The sequence below is a fragment of the Pundamilia nyererei genome, unplaced genomic scaffold, assembly GCF_000239375.1.
Source record: "Pundamilia nyererei isolate P.nyererei 1_Seehausen unplaced genomic scaffold, PunNye1.0 scaffold00152, whole genome shotgun sequence".
NCBI lineage: Eukaryota > Metazoa > Chordata > Actinopteri > Cichliformes > Cichlidae > Pundamilia > Pundamilia nyererei.
The window spans coordinates 1,192,600-1,204,543 of NW_005187553.1; the positions used below are offsets into that span (position 1 = coordinate 1,192,600).

General features: G+C 40.2%; 1 protein-coding gene across 3 annotated transcripts in view; it reads left to right on the plus strand.

Moving 5' to 3' along the window:
- Positions 1 to 1,838: 1,838 nt before the first annotated feature.
- Positions 1,839 to 11,944, plus strand: part of galnt17 (polypeptide N-acetylgalactosaminyltransferase 17) — a 22,609-nt gene continuing 12,503 nt past the window's right edge. Inside the window, exons 1-4 of one of the 3 annotated variants that reach the window (XM_005745019.1) lie at positions 1,839 to 2,485; positions 2,597 to 3,100; positions 4,173 to 4,356; positions 9,051 to 9,217. In XM_005745019.1, the coding sequence (XP_005745076.1) occupies positions 2,857 to 3,100; positions 4,173 to 4,356; positions 9,051 to 9,217 (595 nt within the window). In that variant the 5' untranslated portion in view covers positions 1,839 to 2,485; positions 2,597 to 2,856. Of the gene's footprint in view, positions 3,101 to 4,172; positions 4,357 to 9,050; positions 9,218 to 11,944 lie in introns of all 3 variants that reach the window. The other 2 variants (XM_005745018.1, XM_013913797.1) reach the window with 2 other exon arrangements.

An 11,944-nucleotide genomic window follows, 5' to 3' on the forward strand; every position in this document is an offset into this window, starting at 1 on the left:
ATTATAAATGATTAACTGTATTTTTTATCTGTACATATCTCAGAAAAAACATATATAAATTAAGCCCATGATACAGTACATGCAGTAAATACCAGAATAAGGAGCAGCAAAAAGTAATCATGAAGATCAAGATCAAATATTACATGTTATTTAACCATCACATAATGCTAATAGACTTCACTTAAAAAAACATATTAAAATTATGTAGTCTTCATTTTGTTTAAAAAAAAAAAAAGACATTTGGAGTAACGTGACAAATGTGGATACCATGAGAGAGCGAGGCAATGCCACAAAATATGATGGAGCAGTTTTTATGTGAAATAGTCTGCCCTCATTGGAGCATTTAACTGTTTTAACATCTTACAGATATATTCTGTAAACCTGTGGCTTCTAATTTTGTTTGTAGAATGATCCAGAGTCTCAAAAGCCTTTGGAAGATTATTAAAACAGAACCAGTGTACAAACCACAGGTCATATTAAATCTTACTGTATCACAAAGGTACGTAAGAGCAGTATCGGTAGAGTATCCTGGTCTAAAACCTGACTGAACTTTATATATTAGCTGGAACTATAACTGAGGAAATAATCATTCAGTCCCCTGCTGAATGTGTAAGTTTGCTAGCTTAAATGAATAGTCGCTAACTTTTTTGGTATTTAATTTTAATGAAGAGAGACACTCCAAGACCACGAGAGACCAAAAATCCAGAAAAAAACATGTCATTGAGTGAAATAAGTATGTAATCCTTTACATCCTAGCCAGAATTCTGACTCCCACAGATTACCCACGTGGCACAGAGATTTCAATCAATCACTCAATCAGTTATTGATACTCCTGATACCAGCTTGTTACATGGATAAAACACACCTGTGAGAATCAAATTCTTACATTCCAACCTCTTCACCAACATAGTCAAGACCAAAGAGCTATCACAGGACATCAGGGACTAGATCAACCTGCAAAGGCTGAAATGGGCTGCAAGACCATCAGCAAGAGCTTTGTGAGAAAGTGACAACTGTTTATGCAGTTATGTAGAAATGGAAAAATATAAAACGACCAGAAAGGTGATCATGAGCAGATGTGACATCTTGCATCAGCTGATCTCAAGAAGTCACATGATAGGGTGAGGCAAGGTCTCACAATGTTTTTACAGGAAACCTTTGCCGACAATGACCCACACCCTTTTCCCACCTCGGCTCATGTGATGAGACACGTGAATAATGGGTGAACTTCCACTTGGACTTAAACACCTGCTCTCCGCCATTTGGTCTTATAACTGAAGAAGGTTCTGGGATGAGAGGGTGAAACGTCTTCAAGAAACTTAAAGAAGTCCAGTCGGTTTTCTTTCCAAGTTCCTTAGGATGTAATTAGGCAGCGCCTGCAAAACACCATCCAAAATGTGTCGATAAAATTTAATCAGCTTTCATTTTTTATATTTAAATTTACTGACTTTATGCGTAAAATTAGAAGACTTTTTTTGCAGTTTTGTTACAATAAAAATCATAATAACACAGGCTACTATAATTTTATTGCTGGTTTCTCATTTCACCTGCTCAGTAGTGGAAGATCTTATTTTAAACCGAGAACTAGAGAAAATAACAGGAACGCCACGTGAGAGAATTTAGTATAGAAGCAGAACTGGGTTACTGTCTATTCGGGCTTTGTGATTTTAACGACATGTGTGAAACAGGTGTGTAAAAGAAAAAGAAAAAAGTGTTCAGACTCCTGTGGTGAAATTATCAATTAAAACTGTGCCACGTTTTGTGACCTGCTGTAAAATCCAGTATTTAATGTTGGATAATTGCAGCTAATTGGGTGCCAGTAAGCAGACACCCCACCCACCACCACCCTGACCTGCTGTAAGTGAAACGTTGCCGGATTGATTCCTGCGTTCCTGATGAGGGCTGTACACACTGTAGGGAGAATTAGAGGAAATAACAGAGCACAACAAACAAGAAGCGCTTAGAGAATAACAAGAAAGCGTCGTTTTTCTTTGCTTCTGCTGCCGCTGCTGCGTTTCCGGACTACCTTCACCGGGGAGAGGATGCTGCATCCCCGGAATCGCTGCCCTCCGCTCATTATCCGCACAGTCTCCTCAGTTACGTTTCACTGTGATTAACGAGTGTCGGGAGTAAAAGACGACGTGCGAACAAGACAAGGAGCAGAAATTTGGAGTGAACATTAAGAAGGTTTTCATTGAGCATCCGCGAGAGAATTTTTTTGCGCGCTGCCCGCTTCAGTCGCATCACTGCCGACTTGTGTTAGACGCAAAGGAGAGGGTAAAAAAAAGACACACTTGATATTCTCCTCTCTGTTAAATTATTTAGGAGTATCTGTTCCTCAAGCCCAACATATGCTCGTATCTTTGTCTTACATGATTGTAAATCAAGGCTCGAAGTGGCGGTGACACGGATGAAAGCCGATGGCCAGGCGCCCCGAATTTCATCAGAAGGGGGATGCAACCTAGAATAACCCCAGTGTCAAATGGTAAGAGCGCAGCTTATGTCGAGAATCCGTGCACTTGCTCAGAAGTGGAGAAAAAAAACTGTGAGTTTCTGCAGCTCTCGTAAGGTCTGTTGATGTGAATTATCCCTGCAGCTTTCCACGCAACGCAAGGCAAAGAAGACCCGAATCTCGACACGTTACGGGGCGAGTGTATACTGCTGCGGCTGCGGACTGAGACAGCTACACACACCGCGGTTGAGAGCATTGCTTTCTGTCACACTTCTCTGAAGTCAGGGTGAAGGGCGCATGCATAGTTGGCGCATTGTAACTATAACGCGCCTCAGGTTTCTCCTGAGACTGTCCCTCCTCCTGACCTCTTACGCACTGGAAGCCCGGACACTGGTGACTTTTTAATGGCTTTTGTGTTCAGAAGATGGAGGGTGTTACTGGTGCTGAACGTGCTCGCGGTTGCCGGGTTCATTACTTTCTGGGCCAAGTGCAACAACGCACGCAGCATCCAGACCACCGGTCCAGAGGCCGCGGGTGATGGGAAGAGAGCCCGGGGCAACGGGACGGCACAGGGGCCCAGCGTCAGCCATGAGGTGCTGCTGAAAAGGCTCAGCTCTCTGGAGGACGTGGTGTACAGGCAGCTAAACGGTAAAGAGCACGTTAACATTTAAAGTGAAAGAACGTGTCAACTTGATTTCCCTCAAGGAATCTGAAAAAGTTAAAAGTCAGTGTTGTCTGACTTTTTTTTTACTCCCTCTGGAGCCCTGACATGACATGTTAGAAACTAATGAATAAGCCTCCCTGCATTGTCCCTAATATTGTCTAACAGTCAGCTGCTGGATCTGGCACTCCTCTCACATTATTTCAGTAATTATGGGTCATGCATGATGAGAGTGTGCTCTCTGTTAGAAAGTCTACATCTACTGAACCACTGAAGAAAGAGTCAGCAACTACCAAGCATATTTAATACTCCAGCCGTAGAGCAGCAGAGATCACCAATGGTAATTAAGTTTCCAATAAAACATTTAATTTTAAATACAAGTGTGTCGGGTTTGGGTTTAAATGGATACATGGGGCTGTTTACAATAGGATCCAGTGAATTGATTTCCCCTGCAACAGTAGTAAGGTTATCCAGAATTGTACTTTAATTAATCTCTGAAAAGACAATGTCTTTATTGCACTCCGGGAGGTTAGAGTTTAATGTTAACTTCCGAGAAGGAGCTTTCAGGGTTCTGGTGTCTTCAGGATGCCGGATGTTTGCCAACACAGAGGTTCAAACACTATGAAGGATGGTGTGGTATGTGTTTGTTCTCTGTCCCCCCTACAGACAGAGCAAAAGCTTTAAATCCTTCACTTGTGTAGTTTAGCCTATGTTTAGAGTTTAATTTTCTTCCCCATCATTAAATGAAGGCTTACTGACCTCAGAATGGATAGGAGGGTTTGGATTGGGAATATTTCACACATCCTATTTGTAAATTGTGTCCATAGATTGAAGATATTCTCTGTGACTCTGTGCCAACTCTGGTTCTAATGAACTCGGCCCAGAAGTTCACCTGTTTTGACAGCCACTGACAAAATACTGTATATTCATGTGAGTTTGGAGCTGTGATGGTAAGGCAGGCTATCAGCTGTGGGCAGTATAATGCATTACTGAGAGGAGAGTGACTCAGGCACACTAAAGGATCCTGACATGTAATCTTCTCTTGTTTGCCTTGCTCAGGTCTGTCCAAATCTCTGGGCCTGATTGAGGGCTTTGGGGGTCGGGGTAAAGGCGGCCTCCCCGCCACGCTGTCACCGGCTGAGGAGAGTGACGCTAAATACCTTAGGGAGAAGTACGGCTATAATGCCTACCTCAGTGACAGAATTTCTCTGGACCGCACAATACCAGACCATCGGCCTAGCAAGTGAGTACAAGTCAAGTGAGGAAACTTTAAATTGCGCTTCAGATGGTTGAGTCATCCAAATTTTACATTTTTTCTTTGCTTCTGAGATAGCCTCCTCGAGCCTAACACAGTGGACACGGTTGACGTTTCACTTGGGGTCGTTTCAGCATTAAAAAGAAAATACATGAGCAGCATAATTTTTCCATAATCAGTGTCTCAGTTGCTTTGGATAATGTAGAACTCCCTGAAAACAGTCCTAATTTTTATTTTGCTCCAGTAAAAGCTGATGTATGTGTGGATGTATGAATAAATTCAGTCTCAGATAACACACCTTTTAATGTTAATGCAGTGTTATTTATTTTCTAAATATAGCCCCCACACACACGTCAGTAATACTCAGCTAATGAGTCTTAAAACTTATTGCCTGCATTATCCAAATGTTGTGCTTGCATACTGAAGATGTTGACTTTTTTGTGACCATATGTAAGATTTGTTTTTCATTTCTCCCCAGAAAATATTCAGTTTCACCAGAGTTTCTCTACTCTCGCAGATCTTGTCTTAACTTCCACTGTGCCCCTCAACTCCCTTTTCATTATGTTATTTCATCTGGTGAAATTGCAAGCTGGAAGCACTTTGATATTTTTATAGCACCACCCTGCTTTGTAGGCATTAGATAGGTTCATTTTCTGATCCTTAGTCATCTGTTAAGAGGAGCCCAGAGCTGTTGAGTGTCACCACAAGGTTCGACGACTCATAGATTTTATCAACTCTGGAAATGCCATCAGCTGCGAACTTCAGATGAGAATTTTTGACCTGCCTCCAGCCTTACGACTTAATGACTTCTCACTATTTTATAGCCCAGCCCAAATGTTTGCACATGCTCCAGTCCTATTTCTAAGATCCTAAAATAAAAAGTGACGTATATTTAACAACTGAATAAATGATTGCTCATTGGTTTTGTTTGTTTGTTTGATAGCAGTATAGCTCAAAAAGTGAAGCATGAATGTGCATTAAAATTTAATTTAAGGGGCTGGCTTAACGTAGAAAGGATTGACTTCTAGAGTCGGCCTGGTTCTGGATTCTTTACCATTGTGAGGTAGCTCAAAATGTAATTTTTTTTTTATGTTTTAAAAAAAAAAACAAAAAAAACAATCAAATATCAATAATAAAAATGAGAGACTTTATCTTGATGTTTTTAAGGCAATAACCCAAACAAATCTGAGTCTAGATATTTGTTTGAATCCAAGGATCCAATTTGTTCATCATGGAAAGGTGTGCATCAGAGATATGCTGTGTCAAACTGCTCTTTGTTGAATAAGTGAATTGATAAATGTGTGATTTTCCCAGGAGTGCCCACACTTTTGCATAGAGCACTGAGGTTGGCCTTGCATTAGCTGATTGGTATCAGCTGTTTCATTCATGCTTCACAGTAACTGAGTAATTCACATCTGTGTGGCAATCAGCAGACTAGTCATGTCTAATCATATCCATGCATGTGTAGAGCACAGCCATTATAAGGGGGCACAGTGGTGTAACGCAGCTCTCCCAGGCAGCCTCATCTGTGCTCGAAATGCTATAGTTTTGCATTTTTAGTTTATCATAGGAAAATACCAACCCTATAGTATTAGGTAGTAACAGTATATGCACAGAGGTGCAGAGGTTTGGGTCGAGTATGTGCTTTGGTGGCTCTCTTATTGTATCAGCTGCTTTTCACAGCATACATGAATCCTTTGGCTCATTTTTCCATATATTTCACGTCCCCCCCTTTTAGTCTTTATTACTCTCCCCCAGCCTCTTATGCTCATATCTGATGAAGTTGCACTATAAGTCTTGGTTTGACATCGGTCAGCAGGCGTTCACGCACACATTCACAGTGTGCTGTGTGTGCATGTGCATGTGTAAGTCAGTGCCTGGGTACAAAATGCTTACCTCACGTTTGCACATGGTTTTATTTATGTAATGACTGCACATTTCTATGTGTATGGTCTTCATGTCTTATCGTCATATACAAACAGCCGTGTGTATTACGTCTTCAGTCATTCTTAGTTAAGGGTTTGTAGCTTCCAGCTAGCTGATAGTGAAGCAAGTCACAGACCCTTTTTTTGAAAATCACTGATGACAAGAAAGACTGGATCCTTGGTCTAGATGAAATTCCAGTGCCCTCATTCTTCTTCTAGAAGGTCTTTTATGTTGCTTCGATCAATGTGGCCAGTGAAGCACGTTGGGGTGCAGCATTTTCAGACATAGACAGCATGTAAGCTGGGGTCAGAGGAGTCTACTCTGTTTGACTGAAGGAGATTGTGGAGAAGTATGAGAGGAGCAAGAGAAACAGAAATAGGAAAAAATAAAAACAGCATTTTAAATGATCTTCTGTCAACCTGCTCAGCTTTTCTAGGGTTATTAAACTTGCTTCTCTTTTCAGCAATGTGGTACATGTGTAGAAATAAAAGTGGACTCGTACTGCACATCAATACCGATCATAGATGTGACAGCATTAGTTTGTAGTGATGTTAAGTCTGATAAGTGCCATTAGGATGGCCATCAGCTGATGAGCTGACTCCTACAGCCATAATCACAGTCATACTCAGATTAATCAATGAAGCTGTACTTGTAAAGTGACAAGTTCACACTCCCACTTTTGCAATCATTCATGCTGTTCCCTTCTATCTCCTACACACTGCTGGAACTGGTTACGCTGATTGCACCGTCCCTGCCTCCTCCTGTTCTCAATTTGTATTAACATAATTGCTGTAGTATCTCCTACCTGCAGTGTATGTACATGCAGTATATCCCCTCCATGATTGTAATATAGGGGTTTAAAATATGTTTTTGGACATTTTATACTTCCACTAGACTGTGATCATGTTTGTAGTTTTTTTTTAAGCCTTATTCATGTGAACCTAAGGGATCTTCTGGAATCCTCTCTGTCACATTTACGGCACAGTGCAAAAAATATTCAGATGTGCCTAATTTTTAAAAACATTTTCCTTTCAAGGAGCCAGATTTTCTTTTCGTTTAGTTGAATCTTTAAGAATCTAAAAGATAACAAAATTTGATAGGTAAAAATAACATTTTGAACCAACTAGGTGGTTCCCAAAAATCTGGCGTGCTGTGAGTCCTTAAAAAAATTGAGGAAACTGGAAAAGTAGCAGGACTAAATAACTCTGTACAGCAGATGAACTGTATCTGAAAATCATGTCCTTAAGATGTAGAAAAAGATAAAGAAAAGCAAAGACCTGAAGTACCTGAGAGATGCACTGGCCCTTTAATGGATCCATCTGCTGTTTGCTGAAGCCTCATCAGAAACGGTCTCAGTGGAAGGCTGTCAGGAAGCCATTTTTAGTGAAGAGAAACAGGGAGAAAAGGCTGAGGTATGGTAAATTACACGAGAACTGGACTATATCAGTGGCAACAGGTCTTACAGCATTATGAATTCATATTTGACATTTTTGGTTCAAATAATTGTTGATATGACTCCAACAGAGAGTGTTTACATCCGTCTGTAAAACACGATGAAGGCTCTGCCAGTGGTGTTGGGAATCTTGAGAAAGCTGATGGAAATATGAACCAGATATTAAGATTTTCATCAATCATGCAGTCCCAGCTGAAAAGCATCTAGTTGGAAAAGGCATATTTTTATTAATTACGACAATGATCCCAAACACACGGTGAATGCAGTAAACGTATACCTAGATCAGTCATGGATTGGCCTCCCCAGAGCCCAGACCTCAACATTTATTAAAGGAGTGTGTTCAGGAAAGAGAGAGTCCAGGCTATGTTCGATAGTAAAGGTGGCCATACCAAATATTGACTTTCAAGTACATTTTTGCCTTATGTACTGTATTTCCATTTATGTTTGCACGTTTCAGTGAATTGCTCTGCCTATTTCCCATTTTCCCAGCAGAATATAAAGAAATGAGGATGCCTCAAGACTTTTGCAATATTGTATCAGAAGGAGAAAAAAGGTGACAAATGTCCCAGTTCTTCGTGGTTAATCTTGTTAATGTTGCCTTCTGTTTTCTAATGGTTTCCTGCCAAAAACCCTAAAAAAGTGTTCTCCAACCTCGTGAATTGAAAACACTGGATTTGTTATAGAATAACTTCTAATTAGCTATTATTTCACAGAGGAAATAAGATAATCGATAAAAGAAAAAAAGACGTGAAAAGGAGACAATAAAAGAAGCCCCTTCCTTTCCCACATGTGCTAAACTTAGAGCCAAAGCCTCACCCTGCCGCTTTCCGCTTCATTAGAGTTGTTTAAACAAAACAACTTAAAAATAGGGTTTCTATCTGAAACAGCACATGCAGTTAAAAGGCCAATGTGGAAAAAAATCCTTGCGATTATAGTTGAACAGGAAGCGGCACTTGCTCTGCCTTTCAGCCCCATTGAACAAGACGTCAGCAGCTCTATGGAGGTAGTTTGGTCTTTTTTACAAATTCAAAATTAAATATGCGAGCACTCAAAAATTAAGGTTCACTGAGAAATGTCCTCATTTTTTAAAAAGAAAGGCATATTCCTTGTTATTTAATATAACATTCAATTGATCAGAAATGTTAGAAATCATGGTAAATACATCAATACAAAATCATGATTGTCTTTTTAATTGTATAACTTTGTAGACTAATTTTCCCAAACCATCACTCTAGTGCTCCACTGGCACCTCGTATTACTTAATGCAAGTAGTTTACAGGTGTTGTGTCGTGTCTTTCTACAGATGTAGAAAGGTCAGCTACTCAAGAGACCTTCCCCAAATCTCCCTCATCTTCATCTTCGTCAACGAGGCTCTGTCGGTGATCCTGCGCTCAGTCCACTCAGCTGTCAATCACACACCGGCACACTTGCTCAAGGAGGTCATCCTGGTGGACGACAACAGCGATGACGGTCAGTATAGATTAAATATTTCCTTCAGCTAATACCAAATAAGAAGAGTGGCTTTTTCACCCTCTGATTAGAAGATGGTTTATAGTGAGTGAAACACAGAATTTCCATCTAAAATCCACTGAGTCATCAGCAGGATTTCTACTGAAAGCAACAAAATACACATCAAATTGTCATTCAGCATCCCAGAAATAATTATCTTATACAATAAGTATCATGTAACGTAAATATAATTATATAATTAAGTTTTACATTATAAAACTGAAACTAGTGAGTGAAAAAGAGAATATTTGAATACTTTTTCTCATACAGGCATCGGCATATGAAAACAAATATTCTTGTCAATGTTACAAAGAAATGATTTCAATCTGTCAGCATCAAGAATTCCAGTTTTTAGATATATGTGTAGTATTTTCTTTATTTTTACTTTTTTAAATGCTTCTGAGTTTGTGTAAGCGAGTTTTGTAGATTGAAGTTACAACCAGGCAAAAGACTTGTTTTACAAATGTCAAAACAATCATTGGAAACTAGGGCAAAGCATTACAGCCCTCTAAAACCAGTATTGTTTGAAGATTATTGCATACACAGTCTCCTATAGAGCTACCCTCTTTGACTTTAGCATGACAAATTTGTGTCCTAATCTGACCCAGCTTCACTGTGATAAAGGAGCTGAAAGCAAGACATAAAAGGACTTTAATAAACTAAATATAGCAACACACCAAACCACATTTTTGTTCCCAGTAATTATGTTTTAGTAGACATGGCTACTGTTGAACCTGGGCTAGGATTGAGGGTGGGAACAACCATAACTATGCAGACATGTACATTAACTGATCATTTGGGGCAGATCACAATGAGACACAAACACACTATAAATGTAACACAAAGCATGTGTTCTTACTTTTTTCATGTCTGTTACACTTAAACATGCAGATATATTGAAACATTGTTTCTAAAGGATGAAAGGCATCAGACTTCTGATGGGGCTGTGTTTGCATGTCATGGGGATGAGTGTCTCCTTGACAAAAGCTGTGGTCATTGCTTTTGAAAAGAGGCATTTTCTGAGGTGACTGATGGTGTCAAGTGTTTGTGGAGGCAGACAGGCAGATAGAGGCAGAACACACAATTGGATGTCACAGGAGAGATGTCTCTGTCATATTTACCGGGCAGGGTGAGAAGATGAAGAGACGGCAAGGGATGAGAGGAGGGCGAGGAGATAAATCGGGAAAAGTGAAAAGGAGAGGGGAGGCACAGCAGAGATAAAGAGGTGTTGGTGGAGAAAAATAAGAGAAGAGGGGATGACGTAGAAGACAGAAAAGGTCAAAGAATGAAGAGAGCTGAAGGGTTTGAAAACAGGCAAAGTGAAAGGAGGGGCAATGAAGAACAGAGAAAAAGGGAGATGAGAAGGAGAGGCTCAGAGAGCAAACCAGGCTATTAGAGAAAGTGGCATCAAGAAAGGGAAAGGATGAGAGACAGGGAGGCTCTAAGATAAATGAGGTCGGACAGAGAGGAGGGGAGAGAGCGCAGGCAATGAATATCTAGAAGAGGGAGAAGAAGCAATCTAACAGAACGGAAAGCAACAGAAAGCAAAGAAAAATAACAAGGAAACAGGAAGAAAGAGATGAGATAGTCGAGGCTTTAGGGGATAAGGCTGCCAATGTCTAATTCATGTACTGTCAACAAATCCATGAAAAGATCAAAGCCAACAACGCCTTAGTCTCACACCCAACACTTTCTGACTTCCCTACCTTTTCAGTTTCACTCCCCAAGCCAATTGGCTTTTAGTGTCGCAAATACATGATTTCATTCTTATACAAAGGGTACATCATTTTCTAAAAGTGCTGTGTGCTGAAGTTTTTACAAAATGTTGCCCAAGCAGGAAATAAAAAATTGGACATGGGTCTTTGGTTCTGAACTAGTTTCATTCGTGATTCATGTTTAGCACATTTTTGGACTTCTTTGTGTATTTTTTGGTATAATTTATACTCCAAGAATCACCTTGGCAGAGGATTGTTGTCAATGCTGTTTGTCTGTAGCAAGAATACACAATAACTACCTGCTGAGATTTTATAAAACCCGGTGGAGTGGTCCATCGCGGATAAAGAAAGAATAGGAAGAAATTTTGCTGTGGATGTGGATCGCTTTATTTAATGGAAGTGGATGTGTGGATGTGGATCGCAAAAACTAGTCTTAGCCATGAATGTGCTGTCTGAGTGTTAATTTCTTTTTGGCATCTGGTAATGCAGCAAGTTATACATTATCAAGAAGCATATGTGACAGTGCAGCTTACAGATGTATTTTAATCATTCTTATAAAACAATGGGACTTAGTATAAGAAACACGGAGCTACACAGTGGGAGAGTGAAAGGACTGAGACAGCTGAAGCGTTCTCTCACTTGACACTGCTGGTTGGCTGACAGCCAGCTATCCATCACAAAGAGGAAGACATTGCAGTGGCGCACAGGGCGAGGCGAGCGAACAAATAGTGCTTACCCATCTTACTGCCTGCAAGACACCCACCGCCATGCTCTTGCCATATATGTTTGTATGTGAAAAAAAACACGCATGTGAAATGAGTTTGTGATGAAGAGTATGTGTGAAAAAAAAGAAGTACGAGAACAGAGAGAAAGAAATGGAAGACAGAGCACGAGAAATGTGTTTTTCTCTGAAGGAATGTTGCTCTGTGTGTGTGTGTGTGTGTGTGTGTGTGTGTGTGTGTGTGTGTGTGTG